General features: G+C 35.1%; 1 protein-coding gene across 1 annotated transcript; it reads left to right on the plus strand.

Moving 5' to 3' along the window:
• Window positions 1-17401: 17401 nt before the first annotated feature.
• LOC145240295 (uncharacterized) lies at window positions 17402-17866 on the plus strand. The gene has a single exon (XM_080103876.1). The coding sequence runs from the start codon at window positions 17402-17404 to the stop codon at window positions 17864-17866; it is 465 nt and encodes a 154-aa protein (XP_079960002.1).
• The last annotated feature ends 4873 nt before the right edge of the window (window positions 17867-22739 follow it).

The following is a 22739-nucleotide window of genomic DNA, read 5'->3' on the forward strand; positions in this document are numbered from 1 at the left end:
GAAATGCAGTTAGCAAAATGAGCCATTGTTGAAAATCCATGGATTAAGGAAATTAAAATAACCCCTTCGATATATTCCTTTTGTTAAACAATAAATTCTTAAATCGAATATATGTCTATATGTTTTTTTTTCAGAATTTAAAATTTAACAACGAAACTTATATATTGCTCTATTCTTAAATATTGAGCTTTTCCTTTTTGTCTATATATTTGTAGTCATGGACATACAGTCCTGTTTCGTTGTATCACAACTCATGTGCCGCTAGACTAGCATCTCTCCCAAGCCAAGGATTGAACCTAGAATCGTCGTGTTGACAGTCGGCAGTTCTCCCACTCGACCATGGGATCGACGCCCGTAAATAACTCGTCGGAATGTCTATTTAAATAGACACCCGCCACCACTTATATAGTGCTCAAATCGCCTGTTCGTAAACAAATAAACAACGAGCTTCGCATTTTCAGCCAATTAAGTAGCGGGTAAGATTATTTACGACAGTGCTCTACCCAAAGAGGTGGGCTTAAAATGGATACGGCCTCCGCTAAACGAGCCAGAGATGTCTCGTATCGCGGGGTTCGAATCGTTCGACTGGTAGTAATCGTGACAACCTGCACTGAAGAATCCCGAAAGGATGAAACACTAGTGTCTGTAGGTATTTAATTAATATAGTAAAAAAAATAATTATATATATATATATATATATATATATATATATATATTTAAATTTGTTTACATGTTCATATTAATAAGATTTAGACGAATATATTGCTAGTCATAATGCTTAATACTCTCAACTAGGAATTCCCTAATTTTTAAATCGGTTTTATTGCTTGATTTGAAAATATGTTGCGATAAATCTCTTGAAATGATCGAAGGAGCAGAATTGTTTAACTTCTAATTTTAATTATATTCAAGCGATTATGAAAAGACTTTGCCGAATCTCAAAATTAACACTTAATTGTTCATAATTAATGATTTTTCTCATCTTAAAAGCTCTAATGTTATGTTCTACTACTATGGTATATATTTGTAGATTTTAGACAGGTAGGTAGATGGGACTCTCTTAAGCCGTGGTAGGCACCCCATCTAGTGATAGCGTTACGATAAAAAGTACCCTTGATAGTTCTGCCAAAGCATTAAGTATTCAGCTACCGACAAGATTTGAACACAATACAAACACAGGTAGTGAGTTCAATCTCGGCTGTGGCCGTGCTGGATGGATGGAGACATTTTCAGGTCCACTTTTTCTAAGGAGTAAAGTGTGCCGCGATAATTTTAACTCATTCTGGGCCTGGTACACAAAACTATCAGATATATGTAACTCTCCCTATCTACTTAACTATAGTCTATGTTAGCAAAGTCAGACACAAAATGATTTTTCGGTGGGAGGAGGTGCTCAGCTATTAAAACGAAGTAATCTGGTTAAACAAAAAGTTAAATCATTCAACATGGATTTTTCTCCTCTGACTGAGTATGGAACAGATACTAAACTTTGATCAGCATAACTATCCGCTTTTTTCCTTTAAATAGATCCAAGTTATTTCTATTTGGTAACAATGACCCCCTATCCAGGCCGATTGTTTCAAGTATGCAAAGGAACTTTTTACAATTTAAGAGATTAATATCCATCAATCAATACACACACATACGCTTCACGTTTTACGTCCGATATAAAGGTTTGATTACAAAAGTAATATTGATTCTAAAAAATAGAATCATATTTGAACCGTAAATTATCTAAGCGACATATTTGCTTACAATTAAATGATTGATTGCAAATGTTTTTTTTTGTGGGGGGGGGGCGTTACGCTTTAACATTAGCAAGATTGTGAGGCTACATATGTTCACTTGAATACTTACGGAGAAACAAAAGTCTTACTAATGCATCTTGTATAAAGGATTACTGAAGTTATGCAGTGCAAACGTTGATAACTCGAAAAATATTTATCTGAAACTATAAAATAGAAGATTCTATTGGTTACGATATGAACTAAGTGGCGAGTTTCTACAATTAACAGAATCGAATTCATTGCCAAAACTGTTACATTTGACCCATGGATATATTAAAATAAAATCAGTTTTAAGTTAGACCATGATCGATATTTTGACTAAGTTTGGTGATGACTGGTTGAATTAGGTTGAGACTCGGTTATAGAAAAAACAAAATATAAAGTTTATCGAACACATAACCTCTGTGATAAAGGTAATAATAGAGCAAGAAAGACGTGAAGTTATTGAAAATAAATATATTTGACATACAATCATACATACTTTACCTACACAATCTGACGAAATATCATTTAATCGAATACTTTCAGTGGCTGTTTTAAACGATAACATCATAAAATTTCTATGTTCATAACATCAGTTTTGTCAAGTCAGGTTTCCATAAAATTATCACAATATTAATATATTTTACATTGCTTTGGCGTATTTGAACTGTTACTCGCAATTATTGGAGCTTTCGCCCTTTGTTATAAATGCAACGTAAGACGGGTATTAGAGCTAGTAGATCTGAAAAATATAAGTATCTTACATTCATCTATGGAATGGCACGTCATATGAAAATATAAATATTCATCCACGGAATGGTACGCTACATGAAAATATAAATATTCATCAGTTATGTAAAAATACAGACATGTGTTCATCTGTTTTTAGCAATTTTCCATATATATATATATATATATATATATATATATATATATATATACAAACGATGTGCCCATGTTCCCCTATCCCCCTCTCCCTCCTTCTATTTCTCTCTCCCCCTCTTTTAGTGACATTCCTTTTTTTCTTCCCTATATCAAATTCGAATGAAAAACGTTCAAATGTTTCACAAGAAATATTTCTCTTCAACAGACTAAAAACAGAAACGGGATGTTCAACACGAACTCTCGATGCAATCAAAAAAAAAATTTTTTTTTTTTTTATTGCACATTCTGAACATCTGAAAATATACAAAGACAGAAACATGTCACCTTTTTTAGGCCCAAATATTAGATTCCGGTTACGATGGAAAAAATGAGTGTTGCGTTTTTAACTCACGTTTTCCTATTTTTCAGCTGCTTTTTCATCTGCTGGACAATGTTCAGATGGTGTATTTATAATGTTATTTATTGTTACGATCTTTATCGTTCTTTTACAGCAGGATTTCAGGGGGGAATATATATGCACGTACTTTTGCCTACAAACACAATAGAAAACAATATATATATATATGTATATATATATATATATATATATGCATATATATATATAAAACAATATATATGCATATATATATATATAAAACAATATATATGCATATATATATATAAAACAATATATATGCATATATATATATATATATATATAACAATATATATACATATATATATATGAACAAGTTAGCTATGTACATGAATATATATATGCATATGTATGAATCATCGCATGTAAATATACTCAGTATTTATCAATCTGCACCTGTGATTATTTAATCAATCATACACACACTCACATCAAAATATTATGCATATATATATATATATAAATGAACGTGTCTGTGTGTGCTCTGTACATTTTCCTACGCAATAACTCTGTCTATTTTCAGTCTACAGACTCGAATTTTGATATACATGGTACTGAGATTTTGGAAAATATTTGTAATCGTTATCGGCCAGATATTGTGCTGTTAAGGGGTCAAAGTTCAACGATTTGACCTTTGAGAACTCTACCAAACTCCTCCGCAAATGTTGGGTTTAAACATTTGAAATTTTAAATATAGCTTTCTTGGACATGGATCTAACTTAATAACTTGATTTGAGACCAAAACAATAAATGTTAATGGGTCATAATAAGGGTCAAAGTTAAAAAAAAAAATGACCTCTGCGGTCTCTTCCAAATTACTCAGACAATTTCTGGTCTAAATAGGGGTTAAAGTTTAAAAAATTGGCCGCTTTATTTATTTATTTTCTTTGCTCAACATACACCTCAAACACCCGGGCAACGCCGGTCTGAAATGCAAGTATATATATATATATATATATATATATATATATATATATATATATATATATATATATATATATATATATATAGCTGAACGTCTGTCTGTGTATGCCTGGTCATGAATAGGCTCCTATATATATTGACTATTTAAAAAAAAAAAAAAAAAAAAGAAAAACTAATTACATATAATGATAGATGTATCTAGGATCAGGAATGGGTATGTTTGATCTGGCAGAACGGTGGTTCATAAAAATTGTGGGGGTCTGCGTTCGCGCCTGACCTCCAAATTATGGAAATAAAAAATGGAAGAAAACACGTTTACAAGGGTTTTTGATATAGATGTACATTTGATATAGATTTGATATAGAATACTTTGATAAGTATGTTTCAACTTAAATAGGGATGGTATAATAAAATTGCGGGGTCTGCGTTCGCGCCTGTACTCCATGGAAATATGGCACAGACTTTAACAAAGACTTTTCATATCTATTTGCGTAAGTATACTTTGATGATTATGTTTCAGTTTGAAGAAATATGGTATAATAAAATTATTGGGTGTTCGTTCGCGCCTTACCTCCATAGAATGTAAATATGTCACAAAGTTTAATAAGGTTTTTTAAAAGGGGTGAGGGTCCACAATAACATCTTAACTTTAATCTTAATTCACCTTAGCTTTTATTTATTTTTTGAGTGGAATCATAGTGTCGAATAAATTCACCTCATAAATTCACGTTATTATTAAAGTGAAAGCCAAACAAAAAGTCGAAACTTTAGACAATTCTCGACACAAATTTTACATAACTTTCGTTTTTTTCCTTCTCCACTTGCACGTGACACTCTTTCGAAAATTGATAAATAATAAAAAAAATAAGAACGTTACTTGTTATCGTGTAAAAGAAGGGAAGATCCTGCTCACGTGATTACGTGTCTTTTTAAAAACATTTACATAACCTTTTTATTTTTATTTATATATCTGTTTAAGCTTTTTTGTCAGTGTACTAGAAGGAATTCATTTGATTACAACCCTTTCTGCGTGTTCTTTACATTACAATAGTACAACCCTGAATCCGACAGCGCAATAATACATCGTTCAATACTGTCAAACTGAAACAAAGCTGTTCTGCTTGAAAGGGCGCCATTTTCATATTATTATTCATATTGATTCTTTGCTTTAAAAAACTAATGTAATTACGTGTTTACTTTTTCAATATCCCATTTTGCTGTTTCGGATTATTTTACTAAAGTAAGTAAAGCTTCATTATTTTTCAAAACTGTTTTTGTTTCTTTGTTTTTCGATATTTCGTCGATATTATTTAGTAAGAGTTTTGCAGAAAAGCCTACAAACGACTACCCGAATAAATAAATATACATGAAATAAATGTTACTATAGACAATAAAGTTCAGTTGATGTTTTCTTTGTTTGAAATAGTTTTTAATGCTCTTTACTTGAAGTAATTTCAGCGAACCGAAATTAAAATCGAAATTTGAGGCGATAACTACATAAAAAGAAATTTTTATATAAACTACACATGCATAATCGAATATTCCTCAAGCACAGAATAACGGAAAACATTAAAATATGTTTATAAATGTACCTTACGTTGACAGAACTCTCTTAAATTGTTAATACAGAATGCTCAGGTGCCGCTCCTTTAAATTGAAAACGAAGCTCTCCATTTAAAAGTTGCTGCCATTTTGATTTTTTTTTTAAACCAGTTCGTGAATTAAAAAAAAAAAAATTTACATACTACTTAAAAATACAAACCAATAAACTTTCCTACCATAAAAGTAACTTTTGTTGACTAAGGTAACATTTATTTCTTGTATATTTATATTATTATATATATAACATTTTCTTTTTGTAAGGAAACATCATTTTGTTAGTCACTCTTGGCGGCTAATGGAAACAAAGTTGATATAAAACAATATATTATCGCGAAAATTATCTTTACTTTCATCATGTTTTGCTTAGCGTAAAATTTGTGAGTATCAAAACCTATCTCTTTACAACCCCCTCCTTTTCATAACCTATCATACTTTCATCAATCACAGTCCATTTTCTTTGGGCTGTTTTTGAACTCAGTCAACGATAGGTACTTCTGCTAGTGTATATATATATATATATATATATATATATATATATATATATATATATATTGCAAACTAGCTGAAGTACTCGTCGTTTCCTGTTTGTATTTGATATATTTGAATACTCTGTTCTCATACAATATTATCAAATTGATTAAATGAAACATAAATTCTTAATCGCTTCTTTTACACAACTCCCATGCGGTAGGAGCTGTAAGTGCGTTGTATTTTATGAAGATGTCGCCCTAGCCTTAATCATCTTTTTTTAGCTTAATCTTTTATGTTCTAGTCATTCTGCTTTCAAAATATGACGTAAGATTTTCGTTTATTATTTTATATCTTAGAAAGATAGATAGATAAATGGGAGTTGGAGAAACAGAAATATAGAAAGAAAGAGAGAGAAAGAAAGCAAGAGAGATATATACATTCACTTAAATTCACACAAAAGTTCGGGTTATAGCTAAACATTATATACATTATAAGAGCTCAAAATACTTGATAATTTAATAAATGTTAAAAATATCTTTGGAATATTTAACTTATTGTTTCTTCCTATTTTAAAACGTGCATTGCGTTGATAACAAACTCAAATTTTTTTTTCTAAATATTTCGGTGATTCTTTGATCAAATTAATACATATATTTAACATTCAAAATTGTTCCCTTCATTTTACTTACATTTTTTAGAAGAAAATTCTGGTGGTAGTTAATTGTTAAACGTAGTATTAGAAATCTCTTTAAAAATTATCCTAATTTCGTTTTTAATGGGCAGAATTAGGTTTTTTGTTAAATGGATTGAAATACGAACTTGCTAAAATGCGTAATAAAACGTACATTTATCTTTCCCTTTCTACTCTATTTTTCATATTTCTTTGTAATCACACACACATATATATATATATATATATATATATATATATATATATATATATATATATATATATATATATATATATATATAATGTTGACATCCGTCTTTCTCAGGGTGCAATGACATTCTGAGCCCTAAATCAGTTTGTTGGCGAATTGCACTTGTTGCTTTTGGCTTAAGCGAATGGCTCTGTTGTAGATACCACAGACGCAGGTGTTATGTGGTTTCGAGAGCTCTGTTGCAACCCTCTTGTCGATGTCAACACTCCCCCTCACAGGAGGGGGACGTTTGTGGCCTTTGGACTAAGATCAAAGTGTAGTATCTGTTCCGGCAGATGCGTTGTTCTTTGCCTTTTGGCCAATATCAAAGTGTAGTATCTGTTCCGACAGATACTGCAAGCTATGACTAGCAAAGACCAGATGTGGGGGCAACCCCACATGCCTGACCTTTAACCAGCTCCCATTTCACACCTCTCGGGAGCTGGTCCCCTTTTTCCCTTCCCCCTCCCTTCACTCCTCACATTAAAAATTGGCCTTGTGCCTAATTTGCTCGGTGGGGGAGCAAATAAATACCATCTGTTCCGGCAGATGCTGCAATCAAAGACCCTTGCCCTTGTGGGAATTTTCTAGTTCATGTAGGGGCAACCCGACATACCAGTGTGCAAATCACTATTCGGCTCCCATTTCCCACCTCTCGGGAGCTGACCCCCTTTTCCCTTCCCTATCCTCCTCTCTCTCCACATTAAAAAACGGCATTTTGCTTAATTTGCTCAGTGGGAAAGCAAATAGATATAAAATACAACCCTCTCTTGTCGATATTCTCTCCCTCCCTATGAAGCATGTTTTAATAGCTCTCCTCCATCGGCTGTGATCTTCAACCATCGTCTACCAGCATGTTGGGTCGATGCCACCTGCTCTCATTACTTGCTTGCACAGAACCTTATAACGTAGTGCAGGTTTTTCTGCTGTTCTTGATCCGATTGCAAGCTCATAAATAATATATTTTGGGATCCCCAATCGTCTATTCGCCTAACACAGCCAAGTCATAATGGTCATTGTTGTGTGAGCAGAGCTGGCATGCCCGGAATTTCTGTCTGATTAAGGACAACCTTGTTTGAGATGTGGTGATTTCTAGAATACTCCTGACGTTATGCAGTTAGAATGTGTTGAGTTTGTTTTCTTGACGAGATTAGAGAACCCATGATTTCCTGCTCTATATCCGCGTGCTGTGTGATGATGTTCCAAACTATTCTTTAGCGAGCCATATTGCCACCTTGCCGATAGATTTGTGGAGTTCTGTGTCCAAGGAAGGATGGCAGGAAGTAGTGAAGTCAATGTATATAAAATTCTTGATAGCCTCGATGGTGTAGTTCCAATGAAATTTGGGACTCTGTATACTCTTTCAACGAGGGTGTTAATCTTTTTTTAGATTGATGGTCATGCTAAACTCTCTGCATTGTGCGCGAATAGTCGATAATTTGCTGCAAGGCTTCTTCCGATTAAGCCGTCAATGCTGCATCATTGGCGAAGAACATCTTTATTTGATTTTAGCTCGAAGTCAAGCAAGGTTAAAGAGGCTGCTCTTGCTTCTAAGTATGGAAAGACACTGCAGCCTCCGACGTGTTGACGTAGGACAAAAGTAGTGTGAAAAAATACCACAGTTTGTTGGAGAGAGGACGCACTCGTGTTTCACCCCGCACTTTCTTGTGTACTGGGTTCGACGAAGACTCAACGTACCGTATGGTGCAGTGAATGCTCTCATAAAAGATATTACTTTCAGAAGTTTTGCGGAACATCTTATCTGCAACAGACTGAAAATCTCTTACTACTGATAAAGTCAAAGAACTTGATAAAAGTGATGAACGTGATATACAATGACTTCCCATGTACATGAAATATTTCTTTGAGCTTGTTGGTTAAAGCAACTGCATATCGACTCGATAGCTGTGGATTCGATCTTGGCCTAGTTTTAATGCAAATCAAGCCACACTAACGGGCTGTGATACAACGAAGCAATTTCTGTTAATATATTGTGCGTGCGCGCGTATATATATATATATATATATATATATATATATATATATATATATATATATATATGTGTGTACTATATGAATATCGATAAAACGTATAACATTAATCCCCTGTTTAGAACAGTTTTGCACCGGTTTTGAGTCTCATAACAAAAGTTAAAATCAAGGTATATATAAAGATATTATTTTTTTTGTCCTGAATGCGTATTTCAATCATAATTTGATTCTCGAAAATAGCTTAAATTTAAGGAGTTTTAAAATTTAAGAGATTTAAAATAAACTTGAAATATTTCTTAAGTTGTCCGATTACAGTGGATAAAATCCAATGGAAATCTGAAATATTTGTTTTTCAAATAAAAGGTTGTAGCTAAATTGTGCCATCTAAAAACTGTTAAAGACACCCAAAGCAACTAAAGTAAAAAGAGCATTTAATAATTGACGTGTAATGCCTAGTTTTAAAATTTCACAACCATCAGAGATCTGCTCCATCATTGCACTCTTTCCACGAAACAAAATAAATCTAAATATAGTCTTTATTATTATTATTTATGTCTTGCAACTGCTTTTTAAAATACATGTATTTATGTGGGTGCTAATGTGTGAATACATAAAATCCAAAATTTTGTTTTATATAAAATTAACCAGAGAATAAAATGAAAGTCTACTCGAATAAATTTACCCCTAAGGAGAGCATGGAGGGGGTTAAGTTTGTCAGTTATGATGTGAAATAAAATAAGAAATTCCAATGATTTATTTCGAAAACGACTCGAAATGTTCATACAGAATTAATAATTTTTCTTCAGCTATCTCCAGACTTGAGAGGAAAAGGAAAAGTAATACAAAAGGGGGATTTATTAATACTAGCGAGTGATGCTTGATTGGATTTGGGTGATTTAAGCAGCGTTCTTAGTGGAAACATCGACTGAACGGTTATTTTACTTCAGTTGAAGTTCTCACAAATCAAGGCGTTTTAAAAAGGCTTAACATTTTGTCTATATCACATGCATAGATATTCGAATATTCCATTACAGTCCTCTGTTACTTCTCAAACACTGAAATAGTAATTAAGTTGGGAATATCGCCAGTTGAGCATTTAAATATGGTTTACTTTTCTTGTGGTTTCTTGATCTTATTGGATTCCAGGATGAGAATTCATGTGGTCTGGTTGAGTATCCAGCTTTGTGCCGTAACATCACTATGCGAAGGGACACCATTCTCGTAAAAGCCAGTGTCAGTGAGACATACTGATGAGATCTTATTTGGCTGCGAATATTATGTGATTTCGAATGTCTAGTCAGGTTTTACCTTTGTATAGAGAGACTTAAGACATTCCAGGGTTATATCTAGTGGGCATTTAAGTTCTCTTTCCTGGGCATTCAAGTCCATAAAAACATGAGACAAAGAAGTTATTACTCACGGATAATAACTTTTCTGTTACATGTTCTTTATGTTTTATGTCTTTTTTGTATTGAACGTATGTTCGTATTGAACTTATGTTTTGTTGCCCGGGTACAATAATAGTGATAATATAGTATCGTATTTCGAAAGTTGTATAAGTTAATACAAAGTCCTTAATATTTCGGATAAAAACGGTGCATTTACTTGGCGTTACACGAGTTAACATTAAACAAGATATAGAAGAGCCGGTTTCTTTGAACATCGCGTTGTTTGGGAGAAAGATTTTCACAGTATTTTGTTGTACTCTAGGTTGCTTGGGAGTCAGTGCTGAATACTCTAGAAAAAAAACAGGTGTCTGCAATAATGTGGTATATACTTGATTCAGAGTGAAAAAAGAAAGTGTTGCCCGGGATACATTAAGATAAATGCAGGTTTAATTATATTGGTAAGAAGGGAGGGATTTAAAAACTATGTGTTGGCCGAGAATATTAAAAACAAATATATTTTTGCAAAAGATGAGGACAGAAACTCCGTGTTTTTCAAGATCAATAACTTAAAAACTGAGAGCTCAGGTGAATGATTATTATTATCAAAATATTAAGAAAAAGAGACATAAAACGGATAGGCCGAAAGTGAAAAAAAAAGATGGGAGGGAGGTGTGAAAAACGAGGAAAGAAGAAAAAGCAATTTGAAAAAGTAGAAAAATAGTTTTAATATAAAATCGTGCACACTTATGCCTAATAGAACGCCAATTAGCCCCGATAGTGTATATATATATATATATATATATATATATATATATATATATATATATATATATATATATATATATATATATATACTAGACTAGACTACCCGTGACCCGTTCGGTCAGTATGTTATATTAGCTACAGAATTCGTGTATGATTGTGACACTTGTGACGTAAACAAAATAGTTTTTTTTTTTTTACATAACAGAAACATTTCTATAAAAGTATATTAAAATGAAAAATCAGGGACGGATCACTCAAACATAAAAAAGTCCTCTCTATTCTTATAAAATTACCTATTTTTCCGAATAATCGCTCAAAAAACGAAAATTAAACATGATTTTCCTACGAATCGAACGCCGACGAAAGCCATTTAGCAGCAAAAACGCACATGAACCTACTGATGAGAAATATAAGAATGAAAAACCCATATTGGAATCGTTCAACCAAGTTATAGAAACTTAAAATCTAAAAAAAATAATTAATAAAACCTGAAGCAAAAAAATAAAACCTAAATAAATAAAATAAAATAAAACTAATATTGAAACAGATTAGTAAATGTGTCAACAAATTCACCGTTCTCACACAACAATTTGTATCTAGAAATGTAAACAAAAAAATAAAAAAGGATGGAATGAAAAGGTACAGATAGAGAGTAGTAGTAGTAGTAGTAGTAGTAGTAGTAGTAGTAGTAGTAGTCCTGGCTTTACTACAATTGTTCTTATGTTTGACAACTGGTTAAAGTTGTTTAGTTGTAAGAAAATAGTGGCAGTATAGTTGTAATAAAGAATAGTTGCAAAACACCCCCACTCTCCCATGTTAAATAATAATTTCGAAATAATAACGTTAATATTTCAGTGCGCAGGTCAAAATCTGCAAAAGAAGCGATTTGTGTTTATTTGTTTATGTTGTTATTGGTTAATGTTTACGCGCATGCGCAACCGGATGTCGTAAACTGGAAAGTGGGTTATATCACTCGTTACAAGGTCATTTGAGTTTTATAATTATATATATATATATATATATATATATATATATATATTAGCAAGGTGACTCGGCATTGCCTGGGATTGAATGATGGTCAACGAATATTTCACACACACATATATTGTCATCGAAGACGGTAAAATCGTTATTTTTAAAAATCAAATTGATCGATTGTCAGCTCTACTTGGCTACCCATCGCGGTGCACCGGTTGGAAGTTTTATATGCCTCTCGTAGTGACTTAGTTCACAATACATTGTAGTCTACATTGCACTCTAGAGGAACCTACTGTAAATTTGATCCAATCATTTTTAATATATTATCGCTCCAATAAAAGTGTAAAATGCAAAAGTCAAGCATATGTTGTGACGAAACTAACCTTTATTTCCTACGAATAGACTATTCTAATCTAAAAAAAACCCCGGAAAACTAAGCCGTAAGGTGTCAGTCGATATCCGATGGACCAACCACGAACAACCCACCTATTGTATGCTTTGCAATACATGTTGTTACTTTATTTTGGCGTTCTGTTTTTCTTTATAACACTTTAACAAAGCTATGATAGGGGCGACATTCGATTTAAAACCTACAGAAGTCACTCTAATTTAAAATACCGCCAGCATTAAAAAGAACTCACGACAGAATGCTAAATTTAACAAAGCAGGTGTTCAGAAAACACTGAGGAAAGGAGAAAGTAAGGAACTCGTGAAAATTAAATATCAGTGTACATAAAAGTTTGAATTGCAACATCTTGCCGCATCCGGAAATACAAAAGAAAGAGAATGCGAATTATTAGTAATTTTTTTTCATTAAATAAATGTCAGCGAACTTTTTTGTACTTACAAAAATAAAAAAGTAAATACGGGTTTCAGCCTTTTTCGTCATGGTCAACATTTTTTTTCTGTTCCATGGAAAAAGACATTTGCTTGGAAATTATATTGAATATTTCTGTCGACATGTATATTTTATCGTCTATGAAAAAGACATTCTTTTTGGAAGAAATATTTTTTCAAGGAATTTAAAACTGCATGTTTAACGTTCGTTTGCAAAAGGATTGAAGGCAACAAAGTACTGTTCCCTTTTCCTCAGTTGTTCTAAAATACTGAAACCAGATTTTTTTTAATTTATGTATATTCAGTATTTTGGCTATCATACAAAAGTGGATCCCTTACAATTATCAAAACTGCAAATTGAACAACAACAATGTGCAGAAGAAAGAACAACGCGCAGAGGAAAAACAAAACACCAACAACAATTATTTGAACACCAGAAGCGCTCAGATGAAAGACGACAACAACAAGGCCAACATGTTCAGCAATATGAAAATCAATAGCACATGAAAGAGCTGGTCACTCAAGCTCTAAATATAATACGCCCACCGATAATACTACCGTATTTTCACAAGATTCAATATATAATGCGAGTGATAATTTCTGCTACGAACCTGAGGAAAATAAATCATTTGAAGCTTATTTTCGTCGGTATAGAAATTTTTTAGTATCGACTGTAAACAGTGATCGGACCAGAAAAGTTTCGTTTACTATTACGAAAACTAAAGATGTCCGAGCATAACAATTTTTTACAACGGAAAACGTCGGAATTAACTTTCGCCAAGACGGTGGAATTTCTTGCAGAACTATTAAGCCTGGAAGTCTATTTATTCCATAAGCGCTGGTCATGTTTGAATTTTCAGAATAATTACGAAGATGATTCGCAATGTACGCGGCTTTGATAAATAAACATTCTAACTAATTTAAACTTGCACACCTCGGTAAAGGTAATTTAAAATATTTAGTATTTCCGCAAGGGTTGATTTCTGGTCAAGATGCGGAAATTAGGACACGTGTCCTAACAAAATTAGAAAATCTACCAAAACGTAACCCTACAAAAGTTTACGGAAAACTGCCAGAAAATAGAAATTATTAATAAGATCCGATGGATATCGTTGCTGGAGTCGCGCATAAAAATAAACAAACAGACAATTTAATAAAACATGTAAAAAATAAAACACAAGGAAAAAATGACACACATATCGACACATAACTAAGAAAGAAGTTGAAGACAGTAAAATCCTGTCGACATGTAATCGATGTGGTAATTTGCATTGGGTTTGCGACTGTCCATATTTATCTAGAAAATATTTAATATGTAAAAAATAGGACATTAGGCACTCATTGCAGAAATAAAATTAAATACAAAACCCAAGTGTGTTTAGTAGAGCTGAAAATAACGAAGAGGGTTTCGAAAATATATGACTATAAAGAAATCATGATAAATAAATAAAAATGTAACTCGATTCTGGTTCAGACTTTTCGATAACAAATTTAAATACCTGGAAGAAATTAAATAAACCCACAACAGCAAAACAGCAAAGTCGTTAACGGTACGCAAATTAACTTCGAAGGTTGATTTTTAACGAACGACATTATATTGGGACAGAAGAAAAAACTACAAGCAAGCTTATTAAGGAATATCATTAATTAGTGGGCTCGGACTGGATCGTGAATTTAAATTTAGGCATGCGGTCGATACTTGTCTATTGTGTCAGTGTATGCACCAGATATGGAATCCACAGAAGAAAGCGTCATTTCCTTTCATGAGACTCTCCGAAATACCATTGCAGCTGTACCAATTGAAGAGAAACTGATTGTACCTACTTACTATGCCTCCCCACGGGACAGAGTTAGACACCAGGGTCGTTTTTTAACGTGGATAAAAGGTACAAAAATAAAAATTGTCTCAGTCGTGAAGGATTTCTCCTCCACCGAAAGAGAACAAGAAATAGAAGTGCAGCATCTGAAGAACAGATGGTATTTATTTGCTCCCCCACCGAGCAAATTAGGCACAAGGCCAATTTTTAATGTGAGGAGTGAAGGGAGGGGGAAGGGAAAAAGGGGACCAGCTCCCGAGACGTGGGAAATGGGAGCTGGTTAAAGGTCAGGCATGTGGGTTGCCCCCACATCTGGTCTTTGCCAGTCACAGCTTGCAGCATCTGCCGGAACAGATGGTATTTATTTGCTCCCCCACCGAGCAAATTAGGCACAAGGCCGATTTTTAATGTGAGGAGTGAAGGGAGGGGGAAGGGAAAAAGGGGACCAGCTCCCGAGAGGTGGGAAATGGGAGCTGGTTAAAGGTCAGGCATGTGGGGTTGCCCCCACATCTGGTCTTTGCTAGTCATAGCTGGTCTTTGCTAGTCATAGCTTGCAGCATCTGCCGGAACAGATGGTATTTATTTGCTCCCCCACTGAGCAAATTAGGCACAAGGCCAATTTTTAATGTGAGGAGTGAAGGGAAGGGGAAGGAAAAAAGGGGACCAGCTCCTGAGAGGTGGGAAATGGGAGCTGGTTAAAGTTCAGGTATGTGGGGTTGCCCCCACATCTGGCCTTTGCTTGCAGTATCTGCCGGAACAGATGGTATTTATTTGCTCCCCCACCGAGCAAATTAGGCACAAGGCCGATTTTTAATGTGAGGAGTGAAGGGAGGGGGAAGGGAAAAAGGGGACCAGCTCCCGAGAGGTGGGAAATGGGAGCTGGTTAATGGTCAGGCATGTGGGGTTGCCCCCACATCTGGTCTTTGCTAGTCATAGCTAGTCATAGCTTGCAGTATCTGCCGGAACAGATGGTAATTATTTGCTCCCCCACTGAGCAAATTAGGCACAAGGCCGTTTTTAATGTGAGGTAAAAACCAGCTCCCCTAAAAGTAGGCAAAAAGGGGGCACTCTGGTTACCAAAAATAATAATGGTCCCAGTATAGAGGGTTTCCCCTCCATTGACTGGTACAAATTATCTTAAGTGTAGTATCTGCCGGAACAGATGGTGTTTATTTGCTCCCCCACTGAGAAAATTAGGCACAAGGCCGTTTTTAATGTGAGGTAAAAACCAGCTCCCCTAAAAGGGGTCACTCTGGTTACCAAAAATAATAATTGTCCCAGTATAGAGGGTTTCCCCTCCATTGACTGGTACAAATTATCCCAAGTGCAGCATCTGCCGGAACAGATGGTATTTATTTGCTCCCCCACCGAGCAAATTAGGCACAAGGCCAATTTTTAATGTGAGGAGTGATGGGAGGGGGAAGGGAAAAAGGGGACCAGCTCCCGAGAGGTGGGAAATGGGAGCTGGTTAAAGGTCAGGCATGTGGGGTTGCCCCCACATCTGGTCTTTGCTAGTCATAGCTAGTCATAGCTTGCAGTATCTGCCGGAACAGATGGTGTTTATTTGCTCCCCCACTGAGCAAATTAGGCACAAGGCCGTTTTTAATGTGAGGTAAAAACCAGCTCCCCTAAAAGTAGGCAAAAAGGGGGCACTCTGGTTACCAAAAATAATAATTGTCCCAGTATAGAGGGTTTCCCCTCCATTGACTGGTACAAATTATCTTAAGTGTAGTATCTGCCGGAACAGATGGTATTTATTTGCTCCCCCACTGAGCAAATTAGGCACAAGGCCATTTTTAATGTGAGGTAAAAAACCAGCTCCCCTAAAAGTAGGCAAAAAGGGGGCACTCTGGTTACCAAAAATAATAATTGTCCCAGTATAGAGGGTTTCCCCTCCATTGACTGGTACAAATTATCTTAAGTGCAGCATCTGCCGGAACAGATACTACACTTTGATCCCGGCCCGAAGGCCATGTACTCAGCGATTTCAATACACGTGTTGGTCAGGACCATGACATATGGGGTGCACTTGGTCGTTATGGCATGGGCATAGTTAACAGTAATAGTTTACTTTTACTGCAGCTTTGTTCGGAATTTGATCTTGCTGTGTCTAATACATTCTTTCGTCAAAAGCATAAGTTTAAAGTCACATGGACACCCTCACGACCGATCAAAGCATGGATATATGATCGACTTAATACTCACATGTAAACGTGACATGAGAGACATGTGCAATGTGCTGACTGTGAAACTGATCACAATTTTGTACGTGGAAAATTTTAGCTCTGCATTCGTAGAAAGATTTGAATGGCAGGAGTTAGAGTTCCAAAATGTGTTGATGTCTCCAAACTAAGAGATCCTGCAAATCGCATGGCTTTGGAGAAATAAAACTAAGCACAGTTGAGTTTGATGATACCTGGGAAACTTTTAAATATCAAGTATATATTTTTGGAGAGGAGATACTTGGTCTGAAGAAGTTTGTACACAAAGACTGGTTTGATGATAATGATCAAGAAGTAAAGGCTCTCTTGGAGGAGAAAAAAGTCCTCCATGAAAAACTTTTGAACGACAGAAATAGAACAGCTGTTGAAAGAAAATATAAGGAGTATAAGGCAGTTTTACAGAGAGAGCTTAGGACTATGAAGAATATGTGGTGGTTAAATATATCTTCAGACATCAAAGACCTATATAGTCTTCTTAAGCAGGTTTTTAGCCCAAAGTCTGCTCCTTTTGTACCTTTATTGTCCAAAAATAGGTCAACTCCCATCAAAGATGCAGATAAAATCAGAGAGCGATGGATCGAGCACTTTGCTGATTTGTTTTTCAACCAATCAACAGTCGATGAAAATGTCATTAGTGGCTTGCCTCAGCTTGACATTCTTCATCACATGGATAAGTTACCCTCACTCATTGAGGTTGTCTCTGCTATGGGGAGGATAAAGGCTGGGAGAGCACCAGTCTGCATTTCTATTGAGCTGCTTCAACATGGAGGGATGCATGTAGCCAATGCATTACACACGCTGATCAAAAAGTCTTGGTTGGGTTCACCAGTATCACAGGATTGGATAAATGGCCGATTAGTCACTCTCTACAAGGGTAATTGATCAAAGTCTGACTGCGATCATCACCATGGGATAACGATTCTTGAATCGGCAGGGAAGGTGCTGGCGAGAGTCTTGTTGGATAGGCTCTTCGAAAACATTTGTCCGTTAATCATCCCTGAGTCGCAATGCAGTTTCACTGAGGGTAGGGTCACTGTAGATATGATATTTACTGCAAAGTAGCTGCAGTAAAAGTGCATCGAACAACAGTTGCCACTTTATCAGGTATGCGTGGACCTCACAAAGGCGTTCGATACCGTAAACAGTTAGGCCTTGTGGGTATTTCTTGGGAAGATCGGATGTCCTCCTACCTGTGTCAGGATGCTTCAAGAACTCCACAGAAATACGGGCTACTATCTGGGGAATTTGCCATTGATAACGGTGTTAAACAGGGCGATACTCCAGCTCCTACTCTATTCTCAATTTACTTCGCGATGCTTCTTGCATATGCATTTAAGGATTGCGATAAGGGTGTCTTTTTCCACTCTATGACTACGGGCAAAGTATTTAATCTAAGAGGATTTAATGTAAAGTCACAAATATGTGGTGGTCTAGTAAGGGAACTACTCTATGCTGACGATGCTGATTTTGTGTCCTACTCAGAGCATGATATGCAAAATATAGTGAATTATTTTTCAGCAGCATGTGACGCCTTTGGCTTAACTATCCGCATTAACAAGATGAAAGTGATGCTCAACCCTGTACCTGGCGCTCCGTACATTGAACTAAACATCTATGTGGGAGGAAATAGACTTGATGTTGTGGACACATTTGTATACTTGGGTAGCATCCAGATGGCTAACACGGCATTTTGGAACACTAGAAAAGCGGATGTGGTGTGATCGTGACATATTTGCCAGAGTCAAGATCAGTGGTTACTCGACCTGTGTGCTTTCTGTTTGCTTTACTCATTTGAATGTTGGACAACACAACGCCGGCACTTGAAGCAACTCGAGAGATTCCATCAGAAAAGACGAATTTAAAATGTGAAATGGCAGTCTCTGACACCTGACACGGATATTCTTGGGAAGGCTGGGCGTTTGAGCATCAAAGCAATGGTGATGAGGAACCGGTTGCGTTGGGTAGGTCGTTGTTCGAATGGATGATGTGAGGCTGACTAAGCATTTGTTTTATGGCGAGCATAAGACTGGGAAAAGTCCATAACATCGACCAAAGAAGCTCTTCAAGGATTGCGTAAAGGACGATCTTAAAGCTTTTAAGATTCCTGTTCAGACTGGTAGACCCTGGCAGAACGCTGGCCTGAATGGAAGAGGCTTGTTGGAGGGGGTTCTGAATTTTTTGCAAGGAAAGACATTACTCATGCTAAACTCAAGAGAAGGCTTCGGAAGGGGAACGTGTCGGTTTTGCTCATTGAATTGAAGAGCTGAAAATGTGAGGCTTGTAATCGCGTGCTCGTCTCCAAAGCAGCTTATATTAACCATAAAAAACACACATGCCACGAGAAAAGTGAGCATAAAAACGGAGCTTGAAGTGAAACAAGTTTTAACGCACGGCTTTGTCTGCCATTTGTGTGCCAGACTGTGCGAGTCTAATGCTGTCCTGTAAAGTCATCATCGGGCTCACGGACAGGGATTAGGTGTCGCTAAGGATTGATCTGATAACTATGAGGTTGGTGGGGAGCATTGGTATGGCTAACGTCTGTAAAGACGATGCCATTAGTGTGTATATATATATATATATATATATATATATATGTGTGTGTGTGTGTGTGCGTTTGTGTGTGTATGTGTTTTTGTGTGTATATTCTACTTAGATATAAAAAGCACTTGGTCTCAGTGTGTGTGAGTGCGTTCTCTATGGACTAGAAAACGGCTCGTCTGATTTTTAAAAAGTTTCTTACAAATGTAGTACTTCATCTCTCTGAGAGTGTTTCTAGATAGGTGCTGTATGGAAATGCCTCCGATAATCATTAATAATAATAAAATGATAATCATTAATAATAATAAAATGATAAGCATTAATAATAATAAAATGATAATCATTAATAATAATAAAATGATAATCATTAATAATAAAAAGTCCATTACGAAAGAATGGTAGGATTTTGACTAAAGTTAACGCTTGTTATACAGTCTAACATCACAATGTTTAGAGCACAATCAAACAATGATGTCTTTATTATTGGATTTCAAACTTTGATTCAGGTTATTATATAAAAATTTAATAAGATTAACAATGCAATGCAGACCACAATGTATTGTAAACTAAGTCTCTGCAGGAAGATATATGAGCTTACTCCGGTGCACCACGGTGGATTCCCGACTAGAGCCGGCAATTAATCGATTTGATTGTCGAATGAGGAATCTCACCGTTTTCGCTGAGAATAAAAGTATTGGAGCTGTGTAACAGTTGTTGATCCTCACACAATCACCGCTAGTATATATATATATATATATATATATATATATATATATATATATATATATATACGCCTGTGATTTTGTATGGTTTTCTAGAAAGTCTAGCGAATCTAAAAGTGTATCCATATGCAAATTAAACCTGAGTCTTTGATGTAAGGATTTTAGAACCTCCAGATGCACTTCTAAAAGTGCACTTGGAGGTTTTGCGGACAATTGAGCAACTTTAGTCGGGAAGAAATGTTCACGTTCTTTTTTTAATTTGAAAAGAGAACGCTGTAATTTTAATGTATTCTTTTCAGAAATGACTCAGCATTTTCCGTACCTTAAACTTCTTTTTAGGTTAGGGAGGGGGACATGAAACTTGTAAAGAGTGATTAGCAGTGCTTTAAGGGCATTAGCAATATTATTGGGAGGGGGGGGTCAGCAGCGCGATGAACGGAAGTAAATATATGTAATATATAATAATCCTAAAGTGCTAGATCAGCTATCATTAAACACAGTGTTGTCCGTGAAAAAGAACTTCCCAGTTTTTGGTAACTAGGTATTGCAAAGTAGCTATTATAATAAGAATAAAGTGTTATATGAATTAATCTAAAGTCGTTAAATGGTGTCGTGTTGCCAGGTAGTAATCAATATTCTTAATTAATCAATCCTCCATAGAGTAGGTAATTTTAAGTATTTTGGCATGTCAGAAAAGTTACTCTGCGTTGCTCAGAAGTCAGGATTCAACATCCTAGATAGAGCAAGTGTGTGCATATATGCAAGTATGCAAACAAGCGTGTATGCATATATGTTTGATGATAACAAAGAAGACAAGAAACGCAGCGTTGCTCGGGATACATTAAAATAAATGTTGGCTTCATTATATTATTAAAGATATGATAAACTTATAAAAAACTCAGCCTTGCCTGCCAATAAATGAAAGTATATTTTCAATAAATGTGTGAAAAACACCGTGTTGCTCGGGGGAAGGGGGGAATAATTTTAAAACTGAAAGCTCAGGATAATGATTTACATTATTATTATTATTATTATTATTATTATTATTATTATTATTATTATTATTTTAAATACATGAAAACGAAAGAAAGAAATGGGCTAGACATGGGTGAAAGAAAGAAGTTGAAGGCATAGAGACGGATTTAGATAGGCAGATAAATGTGAGTTGTAATATAAAGATGTTACACGCATTGGTTAACTGATGGTTGCGGGCAACGCCGGATAACCTCGTTATTTCATATTTCAAGAATACGATGTATCTATCTATACGCAGACACGCGCATCCCCCCATATATATATATATATATATATATATATATATATATATATATATATATATATATATATATATCGTTTAATATTCCTTCAAAAAGTTATTTTATTTATATCTTTACTTGTTTGTATTCTTCGATATATGTCCGTAATCTTCACTAGCATCTCGTTGATTTTTTTGCCTTTCCAGTTCCTCCCTAGAAATTCATCACTATTCACCGGAGATTTTTTAATTAATCCTAATCATCCAATCAGTGCGGTGTCGATTGCGATCTCTTTAATCGCGAAATCATTAGGCCAAGATGTTAGGCAGCGGCCTTATCAAAAAAGCGAATCAAAATAGAGGAGTGGCTTCGAGGGGGTGTTGTGTGGGGGGCTGCGATTTGAGGTGACAGTCGAGGGAATTTCGGGTGGGAGAGCGAAGACAATAAAACAGGGTTTGCTAATGAGAAATGTTACAGGCGATGGGAGAAAGAGAAAAAAAAGAGAAAAAGGGTGGGTGGAATAATTATCATCGGTTATGCGTTGCTCTTATTGGCCAGGAAATAAACTTATGGCAGAGCAGCTTACCTATCTATTGTAAAAGGGAAAGAGATTTCATTTGTAATTATTGATTCCAATAGGGAGCTTCATTTTATCGTAGAAAATTGAATGTTCATTTGCTTTTTTGTTGTTTTTTTTCGTTACGTATACTTGATTGATTAAGTAAGTGTATACGCGAATATTGAACTCATATTATGGGCATCTTTGAAAAGATTAACCTTCGAAATAGCTCTGGAGGAAACCACTCCCTCCTCTGTAATCTTAAAAGTTTTCATACTACATAAATTTTAATAATCGGGATTTCTAATATATGTTGCATAATGAAATTAATAATAGATGTCTTTGTTTAGTTATTTTAAATAATGTCCGTCCGTTGTCTTATTTTTATTAGTATTATACGTAATTTTTAATATTTTTCAAAGCTTTCCATGACGTTTGTGTTAACTAGTTATTCAATTTGTAAATGCCACCAGCTGTAGTTTTTTTTCTCATATCAAAAGAATCTTCATGTTAGCTTATATATTTTTCCATAACAAGTACTTCCACTTCGAGAGAAAGAGGGACTAGGAGGAATAGTAGCTGAAATAATCAAATTTGGAGACTCAGAAAAGTAATAGTAGTAGTAGTAGTAGTAGTAGTAGTAGTAGTAGTAGTAGTAGTAGTAGTAGTAGTAGTGACAA

This window comes from Euprymna scolopes, chromosome 19 (assembly GCF_053919585.1).
Source record: "Euprymna scolopes isolate OS-2025 chromosome 19, ASM5391958v1, whole genome shotgun sequence".
NCBI lineage: Eukaryota > Metazoa > Mollusca > Cephalopoda > Sepiida > Sepiolidae > Euprymna > Euprymna scolopes.